This window comes from Saccopteryx leptura, chromosome 6 (genome assembly GCF_036850995.1).
Source record: "Saccopteryx leptura isolate mSacLep1 chromosome 6, mSacLep1_pri_phased_curated, whole genome shotgun sequence".
Taxonomy (NCBI): domain Eukaryota; kingdom Metazoa; phylum Chordata; class Mammalia; order Chiroptera; family Emballonuridae; genus Saccopteryx; species Saccopteryx leptura.
Genome location: NC_089508.1, coordinates 27,052,205 through 27,073,016, shown reverse-complemented (window position 1 = coordinate 27,073,016; position 20,812 = coordinate 27,052,205). Strand labels below are relative to the sequence as shown.

Sequence of the window (20,812 nt, the reverse complement as noted above, 5' to 3'; positions counted from 1 at the left end):
TATTTGTGCATGTGTGGGCTGTCCTCATATGTGTGTACATAGCTGCATGTCTGTTCCTGCAAGCATGTGTGTGCATGTGTGCAAGTGCAGGCACAGGCACACCTGTGCACGCATGTTAATATATGTGCACATGCGTGTATGTATCTTCGTTTGGGTTCCCTCAGAAACCGACCCAGAGACAAAGATTCAACTGCAGGTAGTTCACTGGGAGGGGATCCCAGGGAGCACAGCAGGGGAGTGAGGAATAGGACAGCAGAAAGAGGCCACCTCAATGCTCTTAAGCAAATTGCTGCTGTGAGCAACTGAGGCTCAGCCCAGGAGGGAAGGCCCAGGACACAGCGTAGACCATGACTATTTCCCCATCCAGAGGGCGGGGAGTCTGGGGCCTGGCTGTGGGTGTGTCCTCTCAGGAAGGCCACTGGGGGCTGGAGCAGCAGGCAAAGGATGGGACACAGGCAAAGTGGAGGAAGGCAAGGACGGCAACAGGGCGCCAGGTGTTAAAGAAATGTTTATTACAAGGATAAATATACACAATAATGTGACATTAAAACTGCTGATCCTGGGCCTGTGGGACTTCAGGGGGTGCAGGGAACGGAGGTCTGGGTGACTCCTGGGCTGAGGGAGGACAGTGCATAAGGTGAGTCAGTGGCAGATCCACAGCCCAGGCTCTGGAGGGGGCCCGGGAATGGCCAGGTCCTCACATTGTGCACAATGAGGTCCTATTGCTTGAGCCCGGACAGGCTTGACTTCTAATGTGCTGCTCTCCTGCCTGCCCGTTCGTCTCTGAAGTTCTGGATGCTCCCTAGTGGCTGGGATGTTTACAGCAGCTCTGAGCAGGGGCATCAACAAGGAAGCCCCAAGGCTGACCAGGGGCCCACCACTGACCCCCAGCATTCAGAGGTGGGAAGATCTCATTGGTCTTTGAGAGACAGGCCTGCCCCTCTTCTCTGAGTTGGTGGAGCCTCAAAACTGGCTGCAGTTTGGTTCCAGCCCACATGCTCTAGGCTTAATTCAAACAACTTGGAAACCCCCTTGGGGATCTCCTGTCATATCCCTGCCCATGAATACTAAGGGTTGTGGGAAAGCAGATTCCTTAGATAGATTCTTTTCATCCTTCTAGACCTTGTCAAAGGGACACCACCTTCAGGAAGCCTTCCTGAGCCCTGCCGGCTGCTCAGGAATCATGCCAACACATTGCCCTCCCCTCATCTATAGTCACTACACTCAGCGAGAGCCTCTCCTCTCTGCTTTCCCGCAGGATGTAAAGCCCTGTGCTCAGCGGCTGGTGGGCCTCTGATAGCACTCTCTCCAGTTTCCTGGGATGGTGCCCTCTCAGGGCCCCCCAAGAGGCGTCCAGGAAAGGATGATGGGAGCGGGGACCAGGGGCAGAGTGTGGAGCCCCATGGGGTCTGGCACTACTTCTGGATCTCTGTCATTGCGTCTGCCTTCTCTCCCTGCACAGAGAAGCTCTGGCCTTGTGTGGAGGTGACATGCCTGAGAGTCCTCTATCTAGAATCTATAGTGTCTGACAAGCCCTCGGAGAGATAAGCACCGTGCGGAGCCAGACTGAGCCAGGGGCCCTGTGTCTCATGTATTGTCCTCCTGGCTGGCTGGGGTTTGGGCATCTGAGGCCAGATCGTGGAATTGGGGAAGCTGAGGCTGTCCCCAGGGTGGGGACTCCTATGAGCTGAAGGGACTGGGTCAGGTCCCTTGTCCCACGGACATCTCGTTCCCTCCCTGTAGCCTCCTGCTCTTCCTCTGTGGAGAAGGTGGCAGAGTTGGGTAGTGAGCTGCCTGAGGGCAGAGATTCTGGGGAGTGGGCAGGGTGGGCTGCATTCCAAGCTGGCATCAAACCAGAGGTGCTCTGTCTGGTTGGTGTGGTGGGTAGCTCGACCCCCTCCTGCTTCCCAACACAACCCGGGCTGGAGAGTGGTGCCCCTGACCCTGCTCTGGGGCTGGGGACAGTGGGCAAGAGGAAGTGAAGGTTGAACCCTGCAGGCCGCAGCCTGGGAGGCGTCCCCAAACAAGCCACACTCATGGCTGCTCTTCAGGGGCAGGGTTTTCCAGAGGGTCTGCAACCTCCAGTCCCGCTGTCCTCTTGAGTGGAGCGGGGAGTCAGGATGCTAGACCTTACTGGCCACTAGCCATGGCCATTGTGGGACATGTAAGCTGCCAGAGCCACCACTACAGCCACATAGAGACCGGTCCCCACGGCAATGGAGAGTGTGGCCAGGAAGAGGGCCCTGCGGGAAGTGGTGCTGGCCAGGCGGAAGTCCCCGTTGGAGATGGCCTTGCTGGTCTAGGGAGAGAGATGTGTTGATGAGAGGGAGCATCCGTATGCCCAGCGAAACGGCCTCAGCCCACCAGGCCCCGGGCCCCCTCTGGCGTGCACTTCCACCAAGCCCCCAGTGGAGGAGGGAGGCCAGGGTGGAAGGCCTGGGCCCACGGGCTCTTACCCCCTGGGAGAAGTAGAAGGCTGCAATGCCCAGCGGCCAGAAGCAGCAGAGCATGGAGAAGATAGCGAGCCCCAGGTGGTCCCTGGGAGGCAGTGTGAGGAAGTTGTCTTCACTCTCACTCTCGGTCGAGGTCTCATCACTCTGCAAAACAGGAGTTGGGTTTGAGACCAGGTCCAGGACTAACCAGTGGCAATGACGAGTGACAACAGGCAGTCTCTTCTGCTGTTGATGGGAGTGCGAGGCGGGCTCAGCGCTCTCCACTGAAAGACTTAACAATGACCCAATGATTCCAATTTTTAGGAATTCATCACAAGGAAAGAATATGAGTGTATATGTATGGCATGTTCAGCACCGAATAGTAATTGTGAGGGATTAGAAACAATCACAATGCCCAATGATCGGGAGGCTGAGGGCATAGCGATGGAATAACTTACCATGAAATACCATTTAACCCTTTAAAATCACCTTGTTTGCTGGCTTGAGCCCAACGTTGCTGGCTTGAGCAAGGGGTCATTGGCTCGGCTGGAGCCACTGGTCAAGGCACATATGAGAAGGCAATCAGTGAACAACTAAGTTGTTGCAACTACGGGTTGATGCTTCTCATCTCTCTCCCTTCCTGTCTGTCTGTCTCTTTCTTATAAAAAAAATACAATATAATAAAATCACCTTGTAAAAAAATTAAATTACATGGAGCAATACTGAACTATGTTGCTCAGAGAGAAAAATCAGATTATAAAATTAGGTATAGCAAGATCTCTCTTGGGGAGTAGGATGAGATAAAAACATGAATAAAAAAGGCTAGAAGATCATCCACTAAAATAATAATGCTATCTTCCAGTGGTTTTCTGTATTAACTGTATATTACTTATATAATTAAGGGAACGAGAACAAGAAATGCTATTTAAAAATTAAATAGTCAACCCAAGCTAGTGTTTCTCAAAGTGTGGATAACAGTTGTGTCAGAAGTGCATTTCTCAGTAACATGCAGGTTTCTGGACTCCAAGCCTAATCAAACTCCACATCCTGGGAATCTGTATTTTAAACACATGTACTCACCTCCTCTTCCTCCTGGTTGTCCTCCTGTCCCTGCAGCTCCCCTTGAACCCCATAAGATACAGTCTGGATGGTGACATCTTCTTCTGCTTGGCCAGGTTCTGTGGACCACTCCATGGGCTCAGCCTGGGGCTCCCTGTTCTCTGTGAAGCTGGTCTCACAGCTGCCTGCCCTGGGCTCCTTGACCTTGTCCCTCCCCAAGAGGCAGCTTGGCCTGTACCAGGCCTCCACGGCCAGCTGCAGGGACCCTGGGTCCAGGAGCTGGTGGGCCCGAGCAGGGCCAGCACCTCCCAGGAGGAAGGAGTAGAGCTTCTCTTGGCACGGCCAGCTGGGCGAGGCCTCGGGGTAGGGGAAGTGGCTATGGAAGTGGGCGGGGCTCCGAGGCAGCAGCGGGTTCTGTAGTTCACTCAGACTCTCCATGGCTCTGGGGGGCAGCTCTGGAGAAGGGAATCTGGGCCAGCTGAGCAGTCCTCAGAGCCTGCTGGGAGCGCAAGACAGACAGACAGACAGACAGACAGACAGACCCTGAGGCCAGAGCACTGGCTGCAGGACTGGCAGTGGTTGAGAGCGCAAGCTCTGTAGTCCGATTGGTCCCTTTACCACCAGCCAGCTATGGGACCTTGAGTTGGCTACTTAACTTTTCAGAAACTTCTCTGTTTCTTTGTGAATTGGGGATAACAGCTGTACCTACCTCATCAGATTGGTTGGATCATTTATCCATTTATCATTTATATTTACTGAGCATCAGCTCCATGCCAGGCACTGCACAGATGCTGGGATATGGTGGTGAGAAAGGCAGGAAGAAAGAGAAGAAGAGGGATGCGCATGTTATCATCATGGAGCTTACGGCCTGGTGGAGAAGACGGCTGCCCTGAAGATGTATAGCAGGGGGCATAAAGGCGTATGATAAGAAAGAAAATAACAAAAACAGCCTGACCAGGCGGTGGCGCAGTAGATAGAGTGTTGGACTGGGATGCGGAGGACCCAGGTTCGAGACCCCAAAGTCCCCAGCTTGAGCGCAGGTTCATCTGGTTTGAGCAAAGCTCACCAGCTTAGACACAGGTCGCTGGCTCAAGCAAGGCGTTACTCGGTCTGCTGAAGGCCCACGGTCAAGGCACATATGAGAAAGCAATCAATGAACAACTAAGGTGTCGCAACAAAAAACTAATGATTGATTCTTCTCATCTCTCCATTCCTGTCTGTCTGTCCCTATCTGACTCTCTGTCTCTGTAAAAAAAAACAAAAAAAAACAACAAATAAACAAAAGGACGTATGATGGACTCACACGAAGGCAGGGAAGGCTTTGGTGCTAAAATCTTTTTTTTTTTTTTTACAGGGACAGAGAGAGAGAGAGTCAGAGAGAGGGATAGAGGGATAGACAGGGACAGACAGACAGGAACAGAGAAATGAGAAGCATCAATCATTAGTTTTTCGTTGCGAGACCTTAGTTGTCCATTGATTGCTTTCTCATATGTGCCTTGACCGCGGACCTTCAGCAGACCGAGTAACCCCTTGCTCGAGCCAGCAACCTTGGGTCCAAGCTGGTGAGCTTTGCTCAAACCAGATGAACCCGTGCTCAAGCTGGCGACCTCAGGGGTCTCGAACCTGAGTCCTCCGCATCCCAGTCCGACGCTCCATCCACTGTGCCACTGCCTGGTCAGGCTGGTGCTAAAATCTTAAAGAAGAGGACCAGCTGACAAGGTGAGGGAAGGGGGAACATGTTTCATACAGAGGCCAGATAAAGGCTGGTGGGTCTGAGAATCTGGGAGAAGGCTAGTGTGCTTTCAGGGTACAGAGGGCAGTGTGAGATGGGGTGTGGGGCCAGACCATGCAGTCCTGTTGCAGTCTAAGGGGCTTCACGGGTCCTGAAGCCTCTCCCTGTCTATGTGTGGAGAGTGGCTTAGAGGAGGCTGGGCTGGCTGTGAAATCATTAGGAGGCTTTGCCATGGCTGCAGGTGAGCTGAGGACAACCGCAGGTAGTGAGCTGGGAGAGCTCACCGCAGAGGTCTTGTCAGGCCAAGCTCGTGTCTGAGCTCCTCTGGGCAGCGTCCCATCAGGACTGGTCTCGTTTGTCCCCCAAGGGCAGTTTCTGAGCCCCTGTCATAACCTCCCTTGTCCCAGCAGATGTGACCCACAGATGTGGAGTTGAAGGGCATGTGACCATTAAACTCATGGGTTTGGTAGTCAGGTACACTGGGATTCCATTCCTGATCCACCTCTGTTGGCTTTTTGACCTGGCACCTCAGTTTCCCCATCCATAATAAGAGGGGCTGAATTAAGTGGTCACTGATGTCAATGATGGCACTAATATTTCATGATCCCATAGCCTCAAGGAGCCCACAGAAGTGAACTACCCCCACTCTTTGACAAAATAGAAACAGACTCATAGATAGAACAGACTGATGCCTTTCAAAAGTCAGGGGCAGATGAGCCGGCTCAGAGCCCAGTGAGGTGCAGTCCTCTCATTCCCTACCATGGCCCTCAGAGCAGGCTGAGGGAAGCAAAGGAAAGGCAAGACATCTACTTGCCAGATGGACAGTGTAGCCATAGAGTCAACTCCCAGCTTTCCAACTCTGCCTGGGCTGCCCTAGTCCCAGCCTTGCCCGCCTCTCTTCTCACCCCCCCTCAGGGATTATAGTACATGGCTTCCAAAGGTCCCCTAGCCTCTCCACCAGCTGTTCTTAATTTATATGGCCGGAGGGTCCTTGTTGCCACCCATGTGGAACGCGGTATGCAGGATAGAGGTACACACTGGGAGGACCAGTCCTAGGGTACCCAAAGCAGATGAATGCATTCAACTCCCCCCTGCCCTCTGCCTTACTTCGCCAGGAGGCCTTGACAAGTCACCTGTCCAACTCCCCAGAAGGGAAAGAAGGATGCTTGTGTCCAGGAATCAGGCCCTGGAGCTCTGGAGACGGTGCAGGCACTTCCAGGGCACTCGTCCAGGGCAGGAGGGGCAGTTGGGTTTCAGCTCTTCCTCCTGCTTTGCCAACCACCCTGCTTTGGTTAAAGTACACCCAGCTAAGCTTCTGAGACCAAGTCACACAGCCTTTCTGAATTGTGCTGGTAGGCAAGGCTTCTTAGCCCTTCATTATACAAAGATATATGATCCTGGATTTTCCACAATAGGGACAAACTGAAAGCCAAAGCCACCAGAATGTTCAACAATCAGGGACAAGTTAAATAAATTATGATACAACAATACAAGGTGGTACAAAGCTTTTGAACAGGTTTACAGAGAGGAATGACATGAGAAAATGCTCACTGCAGATCCAGGGAGAAGGCAGGAGAGAAAGCAGTATGTGCATGTAATCTCAACTCCAGCGAAATGTCAGCGGCAATTATCTCCAGGGGTAGAAGCACAGGTGTTTTTCCATTTTCTGTTTTGCACCATGGTTTTTCAGATTTCCACATATATATATTTTTTACAATGAGCATGTACTGCTTTTAAACCAGAACAAATTAACTGCATAGATTTCTTCTGAATCAAATTATCTAAAATCAGTTTAAAACTTCCCCAGGCTGGAGGGTTTCTTCTGGGTGTAGAGGATGAGCACAACATCACAGCCTACGCAGACACACACAGATAAGTGTGCACACCCCCCACACACGCACTTCCATAAAGCCACCAAGCTAGGGGCTGTAGCACCTGTTTATTTAACTCAATAATTTATTTAACTTGTCCCTGATTGTTGAACATTCTGGTGGCTTTGGCTTCCAGTTTGTCCCTATTGTGGAAAACCCAGTGGCAACCAAGGGGCACAGTTCTCTAACAGGTTGTGTTCTCCCCATAACTTACTGGGGCCACATAAGAGGTCACTGAGCTGATCCCAGCACTGTGCTCTGGCCAGAAGGACGGGGTGGCAGGCCCCCCCGGGCCAGCCTTCTCTGCACTTGGCCTGGCTTGGCCTGACCTTTTGGCTCATTGCTTAGCACTGCATCCCCCTGTTCCCTGGAGTAAGAGAACAGTTTCCAAACAGACCAGTTTTCATTTCCACCTCTGCTGCCTGGCCCCCTGGACTGTGTGTGCCTATTGTACATGCAGTATTGTGTGCCTGCCTGCTTGCTGGTGAGCGTGCCTGTGTGAGTGTGTGTGTACGTGCACACAGGGGCGCACTTGGCTCTAGAGGACAGGTGCAAGATGTCTGGGATTCTGAAGCTAAGACAATTGCTCCAAATTGTGCATTTGGGGCTAGGTATCTGGGGCCCACAAGCGGAGAGGGAGAGAACGTGACTCTGGGAGACCACAGCCCCTGGCTTGTTTTTTTCTTTTGAGCTGAGAAGTGAAATAGGCCCTAAGGTTTTCCAGTCCCTGATTTGGGAATGGAGAGCACACTGCCACCAGTCAGACCAGGGACAAGAAGCTATCCTGGAAGCCATCCAGGAATCCACGGGAGCCCAATTACAGCCTCCTACTGGAGTCCCATTGCACTGGAGTCCAACCATAATGCAGCATAATACCAGTTTGCTTATCTATAAAATGTACTGAAGGTGTCAATTTTTGACAACTTGGCTCAGAATGACCCTGGGATACTATTGGGAGATGAAGAAGAAGAACTTCGCACTTATTGAGATTTTTGCCATGTGCCAGACCCTGAACTGTTCCTAATGCTCACTTTGATGCTATAATTCTAGTGGGAGAATAAAAATAGGATGCGAGCTCCCTCTCCTAGCTGTGGCAGACAGACTCATGTCACACCAAGCTTGCTGATAATAGTGAGAAAGCTAGGGGGAAATATGAGGCCATGAAGACTCACCAAGGGAGCAAGAACCTGAGGGGCAAGGCGCCAGGGTCCCAGAGGAGGGAGAGACATGGAGACGAGAGCTTGGCCTGAGGCACCCCTTCTCCTGGCAGTGTCGGGGGCAGGGGATAAAAACTGGAGTTTTTATCAATTTTATCGAGAAAACAGCCCTAGGGTTTTTTTTTCCTTTTCTTTTTTTTCTACAGAGACAGAGAGAGGGACAGACAGGGACAGACAGACAGGAACGGAGAGATGAGAAGCATCAATCATCAGTTTTTCATTGTGTGTTGCAACACCCTAGTTGTTCATTGATTGCTTTCTCATATGTGCCTTGACCGCGGGCCTTCAGCAGACCGAGTAACCCCTTGCTCAAGCCAGCGACCTTGGGCTCAAGCTGGTGAGCTTTTGCTCAAACCAGATGAGCTGGGCTCAAGCTGGCGACCTCAGGGTCTCGAACCTGGGTCTTCCGCATCCCAGTTCGACGCTCTATCCACTGTGCCACCGCCTGGTCAGGCGTAGTTTTCAACCTCTTTAAGGGCTACCCCTGGAGAAGGAGCAAATCAGAAACCAGACAGAAAGCAGGCTTTGAATCAGCTCCAGCCCTAATTGGATTGAGGCGATCTCAGACAGCCTGGGCCGCGGTTCTCAAACTTTCGTGAGCATCAGCGTCACTTGGAGGGCTCGTTAAATCCAGACTACCGGCTTCCACTCTCAGTTTATGGTTACGGGATGGGCCTGGGCACGCACATCTGTAACAAGTTCCTGAGGGTACTAATGCTGCAGGTCCAGGGACCACGCTGTAAGAACCATTGCTCTGATAATCACTGAAAGAATGGTAAAGAAATATGTAACTGGGAGGCTGGTAGATAAGGAACATGAAAAAATACAAATACTTGAATATACAAAATGAGACAGGAAAAGATTAAAAGAAAAAGGAATATAAAACAGATGAGACGAATAGAAAACAGATAGTAAGATGTTAAACTTACACCGACTATATCAACAATTACATTGAATGTGAATGAAATAAGGTTGCCCAGAAAAGAACGAAGATAGTTACATCACGTATTATTCCATGCATATGGAATTCAAGAGAGGTAAACCTACAGTGACAGAAAGCAGGTCAGTGGTTGCTAAGAGCCAGGAGTTGGGGGAAGGGAGTGACTATGAAGAGGCATGAAGAGTTTTTGGACAATGGGACTGTTCTACCTGGACTGTAGTAATGATTATATGATTGTACTTCAAAAAACTGTCTGAATTGTATACTAAAATTAATGATTTATTGTATGTCAAAACTGATTTTTTTGCCTTTTATTTTCATTTTTTTAAAAATTATTTTTCAATTACAGTTGACATATTTGTACAATGTTACATTAGTTTCAGGTGTACAACAGAGTAATTAGACATTTATATACCTTATGAAGTGATCACTTCAATAAATCTAGTACCCATCTGACACCACACATAGTTACAATATTATTGGCTATATTTATGCTATACTTCACTCCTTGTAACTATGTCAAAACTGATTTTTTTAAAATACAAAGACTGAATTTTTAAAATAACAAAATCCAACTATATGCTTCTTATAGCAATGCACCTTAAATATAAAAATACAAAAAAAAATTCAAAGAGAATAAAATAATAACACCTCCTACTTATCAAGTTCTCACTGTGTTCCAAGCACAATTCTAAATGTTACATATTATCTCAATTAAATCTTACAGTGATCCTATGAAGTTTGTGCCATCATTATCTCCACTTTACACATTAAGACACTGGGGCCTGAGACAGTGAAAAGAGCCCACATGCACATAGCTGGTGAGTGATGAGCTGGACATGACCCCTGGAAACATGATCGCAGAGTCACTGCGCTCACGTCACTCTATGTCAGCTACCATTCACTGAGTGTGGTATCTCATTTAATCCATTCTCTTTCACATGTAGGGGAATTGCAGCTCAGAGAATTCAAATGGGTTTTCTGAAATCACACAGCTGGATGGAGCGTGGCAGAGCCCCATTTGAGCCAAGTCTGCTTGACCCAAGCTTACACTGGCCTGAACAGCATCCAGTCCCCAGGGTAGCTGCAGGGTGGGGCCTGGAGTTGGTTTGTTGCACACAATAGCTGGTGGGCTTTGGGCAGAGGCATCATGAACACTGTTAAAAAAAGAAAAAGGCCAAAAGGACTAGGAGGTGAGTCATATCCTTGGGATGTGGCAAGCTCTTGTCAGAATCCTGTAACATAATAATTAGCTGCATGAAGCTAGCTATTATTATTCCCCATTTTTCAGATGAAGAAACTGACACTCAGAAAAGTTCAGTAACTTGCCCAGGATTAAACAGTGACGGAGACTGGATTTGAACTCAAGCTTAACAGAGTCCAAAGCCTGGGCTTTCATTACTACACCTTTCAAGAGCCTGCCTGTGTGTAGAGTGTTGTGATGAACAGTGTGGGTGAGAGAGGTGAGGATTTGGTTGTGAATGGGTTAACTCAGTGAAGGGGCTGGGAAAAGGAGCTTTAAGGAAAGATGAAGAGATTTGGGGTGATTTAGCAGCCCAGGGGTGGCTGCCTAGATAACCTTAAGGTCTGGATTCATAGAAATACAGAGCCTTTGTGAAAAGCTGAACTGCTCAGCACTATCTCTCAGGGCAACAAGAGAGATTGCCTCTGAACGGAAAGATAAAAGCTAAAAGCTAGAGCCTCCTAGTAAGGTAGAAGATTAAATACAAATGATTAAAATCCAGGCAAATGGTGAAACATTTAACAATAGGGGCTAGACTACCCTCTAGTCAGATAATAGGTAAAATGTTATACAAACTGTGAAGTGTGGCTGTTTGTAGATGGCTAGGGGCTGGATTTGATGATTTCTGGGTTATCATCAAGAAAGCCACCAAGTCTCCTTGGGGTCATGGCTGTAGCTCTCTGCACCTGGCAGTAAAGAGAAAGTCAGGGGCAAACATGGAGGAAAAGGAGAGGTGGGCAGAGTCAGAGTCAAGGGAAAATGGGCAACTTAGCTTTCTTTGTTTCAGTTTGTCTCAGGAAGCTAACACAATTAATCATCCTTTCTTTCTCCTATCGGGAGCTCCTTACTCCTGATCCTTCCAAACAAGCATTTAAACATATCATTTTCTTCCTTGCTTAGAAGAGAAATCAACTATGATGACCATAAAACTTGGCTGGATATACTTTGCCATTCCTCCTATTGAGAAGTGGTGGTGGGGGTGGGGTGGGGGAGGTCCTATGTCCCTCCTCTCTAATCTTAGTGGGTTTGTGACTGCTTTAACCACGGAGCACAGCAAAGGTGATGCCACGTGACTTCAGAGTCCCAGTGATCCAAGGTCACGCATCTTTCCCCTTGCTGGCTGGAACACTCACTACTCTTGGAACCCCGAGCTGCCTGTATGTAGTTGGACTGCTCCGAGGCTGCCATGCTGGGGAGGCCATGTGTGCAGACCCTCCTGTCGATAGAGCCTGCTGAGCCCTGCCTTCCAGTCATCCTCGAAATGCCAGACATGTGAGTGAAGCCATTCTGGATCCTCCAAACCAGCCCATCTGTCAGAAGGCCACTAGGTGACCTCTGTGTGTGCCACACGGAGTGGAATAATCACACAGCTCAACCCTGCATGAATTTCTGACCTCCAAAGTCCCGAGCTATCATAAAAATGTCCTTTTGTTTTAGCCACGAAGTCCCGAGGCAGTCAAGCAGCAACAGATAACTGGAATGTCCTTCCTCGGTGCCCTGCCCCTCCTTCAGCTCTGTCCCCTCCCTCCCCTTCACTTCTCAGAAGTACTGCCACTACTCACATCAGAACACTTCGCCTCTTAGCTCAGAAGTCGCTTCCTCAGGGAGGGTCTCCCTGCCTCCTCAGTCCAGATTTAGGTTCCCTGGTTACCTGCTCCCCGGGCCCCAGCTCTGCCTCTCAAAAGCTTATCAGTGGATTATTATGGTCCCCACTTATGATTGTGTTTTTGGCCCAGGCACATTTAGTTTTACGCAACAAACCTTTCTTTTTTTTTTTTTTTTCTGTATTTTTCTGAAGCCGGAAACAGGGAGAGACAGTCAGACAGACTCCCGCATGCGCCCGACCAGGATCCACCCGGCACGCCCATCAGGGGGCGACGCTCTGCCCACCAGGGGGCGGTGCTCTGCCCCTCCCGGGCGTCGCTCTGTTGCGACCAGAGCCACTCTAGCGTCTGGGGCAGAGGCCAAGGAGCCATCCCCAGTGCCCGGGCCATCTTTGCTCCAGTGGAGCCTCTGCTGCGGGAGGGGAAGAGAGAGACAGAGAGGAAGGATAGGGGGAGGGGTGGAGAAGCAGATGGGCGCTTCTCCTGTGTGCCTTGGCCAGGAATCGAACCCGGGACTTCTGCACACCAGGCCGACGCTCTACCACTGAGCCAACCGGCCAGGGCCACAAACCTTTCTTGAGCAGTTCCTCAGAATGCAAAAATAAGTAAGAAATAGTACCTGCATTGAGAAGGGGCGGGGAATACAGACTAGCAAATATACAATTTCAGTACAATGAAGTAAGCTGCCTTAGCAGCACAGAGTGCTATCATATGCTGATGAGGGACTCTCCCGGGTGGGAGTAGAGCGATGATAGGAACTAGGATGAGGTTTTCAGAGCAGGTGACATTTGAACTGAGTCTTGAAGAAAGAAGATGAGTCATCTAGGTGACACAATGAGGGAAGAGCATTTTTTTTTTCTTTTGCAAGAGAGAGAAAGACAAGAAGGGAAAGAGATGAGAGCATCAACTCGTAGTTGTGGCACTTTGGTTGTTCATTAATTGATTCTCATATGTGCCCTGATGGGGTGGTGGGGGTAAGGGAGGTTCCAGGTGAGCCAGTGACCCCTTATTCATGTCAGCGACCATAGAATCATGTTGATGGGAGCTTGTGCTCAAACTGGCGAACCTATGCTCAAGCTGGTGACCTCAGGGTTTTGAACCTGGGACCTCAGCATCCCAGGTGAACAGTCTGTCCACTGCGCCACCACCAGTCAGGCTGGGAAGCACATTTCTAGCAGGGGAAACAGCACAGAAGCATGGGGTAATTGTATGGAGGAGAGGGATTTGGTATTGAAGGAATGAGGCAGGAGAAGGGAAAAGTTCTTTTTTTTTTTCTGAAGCTGGAAACGGGGAGAGACCGTCAGACAGACTCCCGCATACGCCCGACCGGGATCCACCCGGCACACCCACCAGGGGCGCCGCTCTGCCCACCAGGGAGCAATGCTTTGCCCCTCCGGGGCGTCGCTCTGTTGCGACCAGAGCCACTCTAGCGCCTGGGGCAGAGGCCAAGGAGCCATCCCCAGCGCCCGGGCCATCTTTGCTCCAATGGAGCCTGCGGGAGGGGAAGAGAGAGACAGAGAGGAAGGAGGGGGGGCGTGGAGAAGCAAATGGGCGCTTCTCCTATGTGCCCTGGCCGGGAATCGAACCTGGGTCCCCCGCACGCCAGGCCGACGCTCTACCGCTGAGCCAACCGGCCAGGGCCAAAAGTTCTTTTATTCCATACAAAGAAGATTATTTTCTGTGAGCAGCGGGGAGACGATGATAGCTGTAGCAAGGAAACAATTTGGTCATTCCTGTGTTTTAGAGCACGCTGGTTGGCAGCAGTGCATCGAAAGGATTTGAGGTGAACTAGAAGGGAGGCTTCAAGCCTTATAAAGAGACTACTGCAAAAATGGAGGCAGGAGAGGATGAAGAACTGGACCTAATCTATGGAAAAATAGATGGAGATGAAGAGTCATACCCGAGGAGTAGTCAGGAGGCTAGATAAATGGATCTTTGTAGTTAAGTAGAAGTGAAGAAGGAAAACAGGAGCCGAGAATGACTCCCAGTGTTCTGGTTTTGTCGGCTGAGGAGAAGGCGATTCCACCGGCAGAGACAGGAAATCTATGAAAGGGCTGCTGGGTCAGGAGTGCAGCTTGAGCACGAATGACCCCCTCTTCTCCTTCTTAAGGTTCGATTAAAATGACAGGGCGTGTTTTTTACTATTTATTTTCTTTACGTATTTTTTAAAGAATAAATCATAACAAAATTGGAAAAGAGAAAAGAATCATATCAGTGGACCAGAAAAGTTGAAGCATCTTTGGGAGATAAAGACCTGATGAAATTCCTTAGTGAAGAAGCCTGCAGCCCCCGATCCTGGAGGTAAGTCCCATTCAAGGGCGAGGCCTGTTAGGAAACAAATATACTCAGCTTCCAAGGAAACCCACACCAGCTGCCTATGCTAATCAACGTCATCCTTTATTCATAAGTCTGAATGGACTACAAGAAATAATGAATACATAAAAATAAAAAAAAAAGATTAAATACAGAGAACAATTGACCCAATAAGATAAAAATCATCCAAATTATAGAAAAGATCCCTGAATTCATACTCCTACAGAGATATGAGATGTTGCATCCATAAAATAAGAACAAGCTGCTATGAAAAAGGAGCAACTGAGGAACACAAAAGTATTTGGGAGATTAAAAATAATTGTCTAAATTTTCAAAAATTTAATAAAGAGACTTGGTAATAGAATGGACACAGGTAAGGACTAACTTGTTAATATAAAAGAAAATGTTAAGATACTTCCCTAAGATATAGAGCAAAAGGGCAAAAAGCTGAAAAGATGGAACATTTGCAATAAAGTTAAGAAATATGGAGGACAGGCCCTGGCCAGTTGGTTCAGTGGTAGAGCGTCGGCCTGGCGTGCAGGAGTCCTGGGTTCGATTCCCGGCCAGGGCACACAGGAGAAGCGCCCATCTGCTTCTCCACCCCACCCCCTCTCCTTCCTCTCTGTCTCTCTCTTCCCCTCTCGCAGCCAAGGCTCCATTGGAGCAAAGTTGGCCCGGGCGCTGAGGAAGGCTCCATGGCCTCTGCCTCAGGCGCTAGAATGGCTCTGGTTGCAACAGAGCAACGCCCCAGATGGGCAGAGCATTGCCCCCTGGTGGGCGTGCCGGGGGTGGATCCCGGTCGGGCGCATGTGAGAGTCTGTCTGCCTCCCCGTTTCTAACTTCAGAAAAATACAAAAAAAAAAAAAAAAAAAAAAAAAGCACACACACTTGTATGTGTGTACAAAAAAAAAAAAAAAAAAGAAATATGGAGGAGCCCTGGCCTGTGACACAGTGGATGAAGTGTCCTCCCTGAGTGCCGAGGTCTCTGGTTTGAGCCTCAGTCAGAACACGTATGAGAAGCAATCACTTTGTGCACACCTCAGTCAAACAATGAGTTGATGCTTCTCTCTTTCCCTTCCCTCCTCCCTTCTGTTCTCTCTCTCTCTGTTTCTCTCAAAAAGAGAGAGAGAGAGAGAGACACAGAGAGAGAGACAGAGAGAGGGGGATAGAGGAGAATCCCAGAGGCCCAATATCCATCCAATAGGAGTTTCAGAAAGACACAACATAAAGACTGGAGGAAAATAATAACTGGAGGAACAGAAGCAGAAAGTGTTTCACGAGCTGGAAAGAAAAAAATATTTAGATTGAAAAGATCCACCAAGTATTGAGCTGGAAAAAATGAAACACACACACCCCTAAGCAAGAGCAGGATGGGAAGGAGAAGCAGACGAGTTTGGTCTTGAAGTGTCTTTGGGGAATTAGGGTAGGAACTCCATATGGCAGTTGAACGTATGGAGTGGAAGCCCTGGTGGTGGTCAGGGCTGGAGAGAGAGTTGACAATTACTGAGGGACCTATGGAGAGAGAGAATGAGAAAAGCAGAGCTGGGGAGAGAAGAGGGCTGAGGAGGGAACCCAGGAGATAGAAAAAGAATAGCTGGAACACTTCTCAACACCCACGGAAATCTTCTAAGGTGCTGTCTTCCAGGGAACAAAAGTCTACCTTGTTTTCTATCACTGCCACCCAGGACTGCCATGGCTGGAGTGGCCTCCCCCTCAGAGCTTAACTCACTTGTCTGGGGGCTGACAAGGGTGAAAATTGCTGGGAGGATTGAGGTGGTGGCATCACTACTCAAATTAGTCCGTTTTCAGGCAGAAATCAAATCTTTCTTCTCGCTGAAACAACCTGTCTCTCCACTGAAGCAGCTCGTTCCCAACCACTTACAAGCAAACAGAGCATCTGATGGCAGAAGAAAGCACGCATTATGGGGAGGTAAAGCATCAAGCCCTCACTCCCCACCTGGCTTCCTTGGGGAGGGGTGGGGGTGGTGGCAGCTGCAAGGAGGAGGAAGAATAGAGAATAAGGGAGGAGGCAAGAGAAGAGAGAAGCTGGATACAAAGAGCAGGGATGAGACCAGTCCTCATTGTCTCCTGCTTGTAGCAGAAGGGACCTTGATCCAGGGAGGATGCTCACCAAGCCCCTGAGAGATAAAGGGCTTTGGAAAATGCCAAAGGTTTAAGGAACTGAAATGTTTCTTTCTTCCAAAGTGAAGACCATTTCTTTTGCTTCTTTCTTGCTGGAGTGGTGTACTTGGCTGCAAGTCACCCCGGGATGCACAGATAAATTGGCCTTTGAGCCTGGAGGTAGTTAGTTAATAATGTGCAGGTATCTCCAGATATTATCATTTTCTCTTCTGTCATTTTGTGTGTGGCACCCAGGGGAAGAGACTTGTATATGTGTATTTCAATGTTTCGATCTTTCTTTTATGCACACACATTTCTTAGTGACATTCATTTCTTCCTCTTCCTCAGACCTCTCTCACCCCCAGCCCCAGATAACCAAGATCACCCAATCATGTGCCCAGGCTGACTCCCTTCTTCCCTTTGAGGCTTTGTAGAGGGGGGGAGGTCAAAGGAGGAGCCTCAGCAAGGAAGGTCCAGAAGGAGAACATAAGAGGCAGCCAGTGAGTAGTTTTTCCTTGCTGGGAGAGAAGCCAGATGTGTCTGCCTGTTGACCAGAGATGCCCCAAACCCTGACAGCTCTGGGGGTGAGATGTCTACCCAGACAGCTATAGAAGGAGGGGTGGTGCATGGTTCTAGCCCCAGCAGCAAGCCAGCACTCCCACAGACCAGTCTTGCAGAAAATAAAGCCCCTCTCTATTGTTGCTGCTGTCACTGCTGCTGTCACTTTGTTATGGGGGTTAGTGACTGTCCATTAACTCTGAGGAGCTGATTCTTGCCAGTGCTGCACCAACAGCTGGGAGCCAGAAAGTGCTGACATGGGGGGAGGGGTGGTGATGTGTAAGTAGGGGAGGTCACTGGCATGGCTTACTCAGCTCTACCCAAGTGCCAATTAGCTAAGGTTTTTCTGCACATCAGCCAGGCTTGCCACAGTTGAGAAAAATTATTGTCAGAGAAGCTTATTTTGTTTATATATATATATATATATATATATATATATATATATATATATATACACACACACACACACATACATACAGACACACACATATATATAAGCTTATATATATATATACATATATATATAAGCTCTCCCCAAGGATAGATCATTCCTGACTGTTTAGTCTTCTTAGGAGGGGAGTCCCAGTCAGACAGGGTCCCTGAGAAGAGATAGCCAAGGTCTGGGTCCCTAGCCTTTGGCTGCTCACAAGGGATGTTAGGAAAGAAATGTGTTTCTAGCCTCTTGGCTTAGATACAGGGTCCCTCCCAGCTCAGCAAGTCTGACACACTTATGGCTTTCCTTGGAAAATAAGGAAGAGAAGGGAATCATAAGAAAACACTAAAACTATAAATGTCTTTTCCTAGTTCTTATTTCTCCATCCCACTGCATTCATAAAATGCAGTTCTTCATTGAAAGGACATTAACTTACTCTTCGAATCAGGTTTATGAAGCTGTATCCTGTGTTCAAGGAGAACTTAGGGATTTGTGGGCTCAGAATAGCCCTCAGATTGCCCCACTCATAATCTTAAAACTCAGCTAGTTCAACACTCCTTTACAGATGAGAAAATTAAAGCTTACAGGGGAAGGGACTGCCTGAGACAGTCATGGCAGATCTGGGATCAGAACACAGGGCGCCTGACGTCCAGTCAAATGCTTTTGTTCTGAGATATTTTAAAACTTCATTCTCTTATTTTACACCCAATTACTGGGTCCTTACTATCTTCCTGGTGCTATGGGGGAGAGGAAGTGTGGAGGGATACAAAGAGATGTAAACAACACAATCTTTGCCTTCAAGGAGCTGTTTCCCTAGATCTGTGATTCTTTGGGGAAAAAACCGTCAGTCAGACTCTCACCCTTTATCATCTTCAATAGGTGATGATGGAACAGAAGGGAAGGGAACTCTTTTATCTTCTCAAGATTTATAACTTGGGTTTCACTGACTCTGGGACCCCAGGGAAGCCAAGGACAAAGGGAGTCATAGCCATACTGGGAGAAAAGGGGGGTAAGGAAGTGAACAGGTCACTGACAGCAGGTCTGACTGGTAGATGGGAACAATGATAGCAGTTTACACTACTATGACAATGTACAGTTGACAAACCTTCAGTCAGGTACATTGTTTCATTGAGTTCCAAGACGGTTCTCTGAGGTGAGCCGAGCAGCTACCTATCCTCACTTTAGGGGAGAGGAAACTGAGGTTCAGAGAGCTCAGATAACTGGTCTAAAGCCAATAAATGCCCATGTTCAGCCAGGAACTCCTAGTCTGGCGCTCTTTCTACCAGTGGAGGTGGGGAAGCTGTGCTGGGCTGAGAGGGTGGGGATAAAGCAGTGGTCAGCCACGGTGGCAGGCCAGTCTTCCTCTACGCAGCTCTATTTTGATTGCTACATTCTGGCACTCTGAGAACTCTGATCTGAAGAACTGGAAGCACTTTGCAGGCCTGAATGAGCTCATTCAGCTCACTCTTGCCAAAAGAAGAAAGACTTCAAAGAGAGATTCTGTGTAGGGTCACCAGCATTCAGGCACATAACAAAAACCAGGATTCGGGCTCTCCCACTCTTTACCCTCATGCACCAAGAAGTGTGATGCAGAACCAGCCTCTTTCTGTGAGAGTCAAAAGGACCACAGGAAAAAATTAAGGTATCTTCTGGTACCTCCTCCCTTCCCTGGAGAAATGGGTAAATAGGTCCTGAGAAGCTTGGTCCATCCCTTTGCCCAAGGGTCATTTCCAGGGCAAAAGAATCTTGAGGCTGTCACCCTGATAAGCATGCTTGGGGGAGGAGAGTGAAGCTAGTGAAGTTGGTTCAGATTCCGCTAGTGCCGCAGAGCCCTGGTGGAAACTGGGGTTCCAGAAGTCAAGGCCTGGTGGTGTGGGTTCAGGGGGCCCAGGTACCTGCCTGGGCTCCAGTCTCTCAGGCCTCTCTCACCCTTTGGAGTGAAGGGTAGGGGTGGACTTAGCGCGATCTCTGGGGGAGCCCGCATTCCTGGGAAGAGCCCCACTGCCCTCTCCCTAGCTCGATCCCGACTCGGTTCTTAGCTCCGCGGTCCCGATGCGCCCCCAGACGGCCCCTTACCTGTCCTGCCGAGGACAGTCCCGCCGCCTTCGCGGGGTTTGGGGCCCCGGCATGGGCCGGTGAGTGACGGCGCCCCAGCCTCGTGGCCACGGTGGAACTCCCAGGAGGGCACCTCTGTCTCGGCCCCGGGTCGCGGGCGCCACCGCTTCAGCACCACGGACAGCTCCCGCCATCCGCCCGCCGCCGCCGCCCGCCCCGCCCGGCGTGGTCCCGGGAGCCCCGCATCCTGGCCCGGCCCCGCCGCCGCCGCGCTGCCCTCAGCCTGGCCCGAGGCAGCTCCGCGCCGACTTGGGAGAGCAGCGAGGAGGGTCCCCTTTTCCCCGCCTCCCTCTGCAGCCGCCGCCTGCCTCTCGCCTCCAAGCTTCGTGCTGCCTTCCACGCTCCGGAATCAGCCCACCAGGCGCTCCGGACCCAGCTCCGGGGCGGGGCGGGGCGGGGCGGGCAGCCGGGGGAGCCCAGAAGAGGCGGTGGAGCGAGGGGCGCGAGGCTGGAACCGGCTCCTGAGCCGACTCCCCTCTCCCAGCCCTTCTCCCCACCCTGTTCCCGTGCTCCCGCAGATGCGTTGCGTGGTCCTCGCGCTTTTTAAAGAATTTTTGGAGCTCCTAGGCACCCAAACCCGAGTTTTAATATTGATATGCCCTAAAGAGAAAAACAAGCAAATGAAAAACACTTATTGAGAGCCTACTACTTATCAGACACCACACAGGTTTTTATGCTTCTAACCAGTATAATCTCATTTAATTTTTAAACAACTCTATGAAGCAATACAAACCCCGCTTCTCATTTTACTCATGAAGACCCTGGGCTCATAGAGATGAATCCTCTTCTTGTGCTGAGAACAGTGCTGTGCTGGGAAACGCATGGCTTTAGAGATCAGGGGCCTAAATTTTGGTCCTGGGGTCCCAGTTTACTCACTGTATAACCTTGAGGAAATTACTTACCCTCTCACACCCTCAGATTTCTCATTGGCATAATGGGGGCGCTGTATCGACCTCATAGGAGTCATATGAGGACAAAGCTAGATGACTTATGTGACACATTGGCTCCAAATAGGCCTTCAGTGGGTAAGCATTCCCTTTAGTTCTTCCAGAGAGAGATCTGAGCCCTGAGCCGGGGCTTCCAGCTTCTCGGTCTCCCCTACTGTGTTGCTCTGTATCACCAACCCCTCGCTTCAGCTTTCCTTTGTAGCGTGTGGACACCTCATCTTGAGTGT

General features: G+C 49.7%; 1 protein-coding gene across 3 annotated transcripts; it reads right to left on the bottom strand.

The window, feature by feature from the left end:
- Window positions 1-490: 490 nt before the first annotated feature.
- SYNDIG1L (synapse differentiation inducing 1 like) lies at window positions 491-19,761 on the bottom strand. Of its 3 annotated transcripts, none has more exons than XM_066343468.1 (4): window positions 19,600-19,761; window positions 3,513-3,990; window positions 2,457-2,597; window positions 491-2,299 (listed from the first exon to the last, which is right to left on the bottom strand). In XM_066343468.1, the coding sequence occupies exons 2-4, from the start codon at window positions 3,927-3,929 to the stop codon at window positions 2,141-2,143; spliced, it is 717 nt and encodes a 238-aa protein (XP_066199565.1). In that variant the 5' UTR covers window positions 3,930-3,990; window positions 19,600-19,761; the 3' UTR covers window positions 491-2,140. The 3 variants fall into 3 exon arrangements, with proteins under 3 accessions (XP_066199565.1, XP_066199567.1, XP_066199568.1); XM_066343470.1 differs by having other exon boundaries at window positions 3,513-3,987; XM_066343471.1 differs by lacking the exon at window positions 19,600-19,761 and adding an exon at window positions 12,057-12,097.
- Between the last annotated feature and the right edge of the window lie 1,051 nt (window positions 19,762-20,812).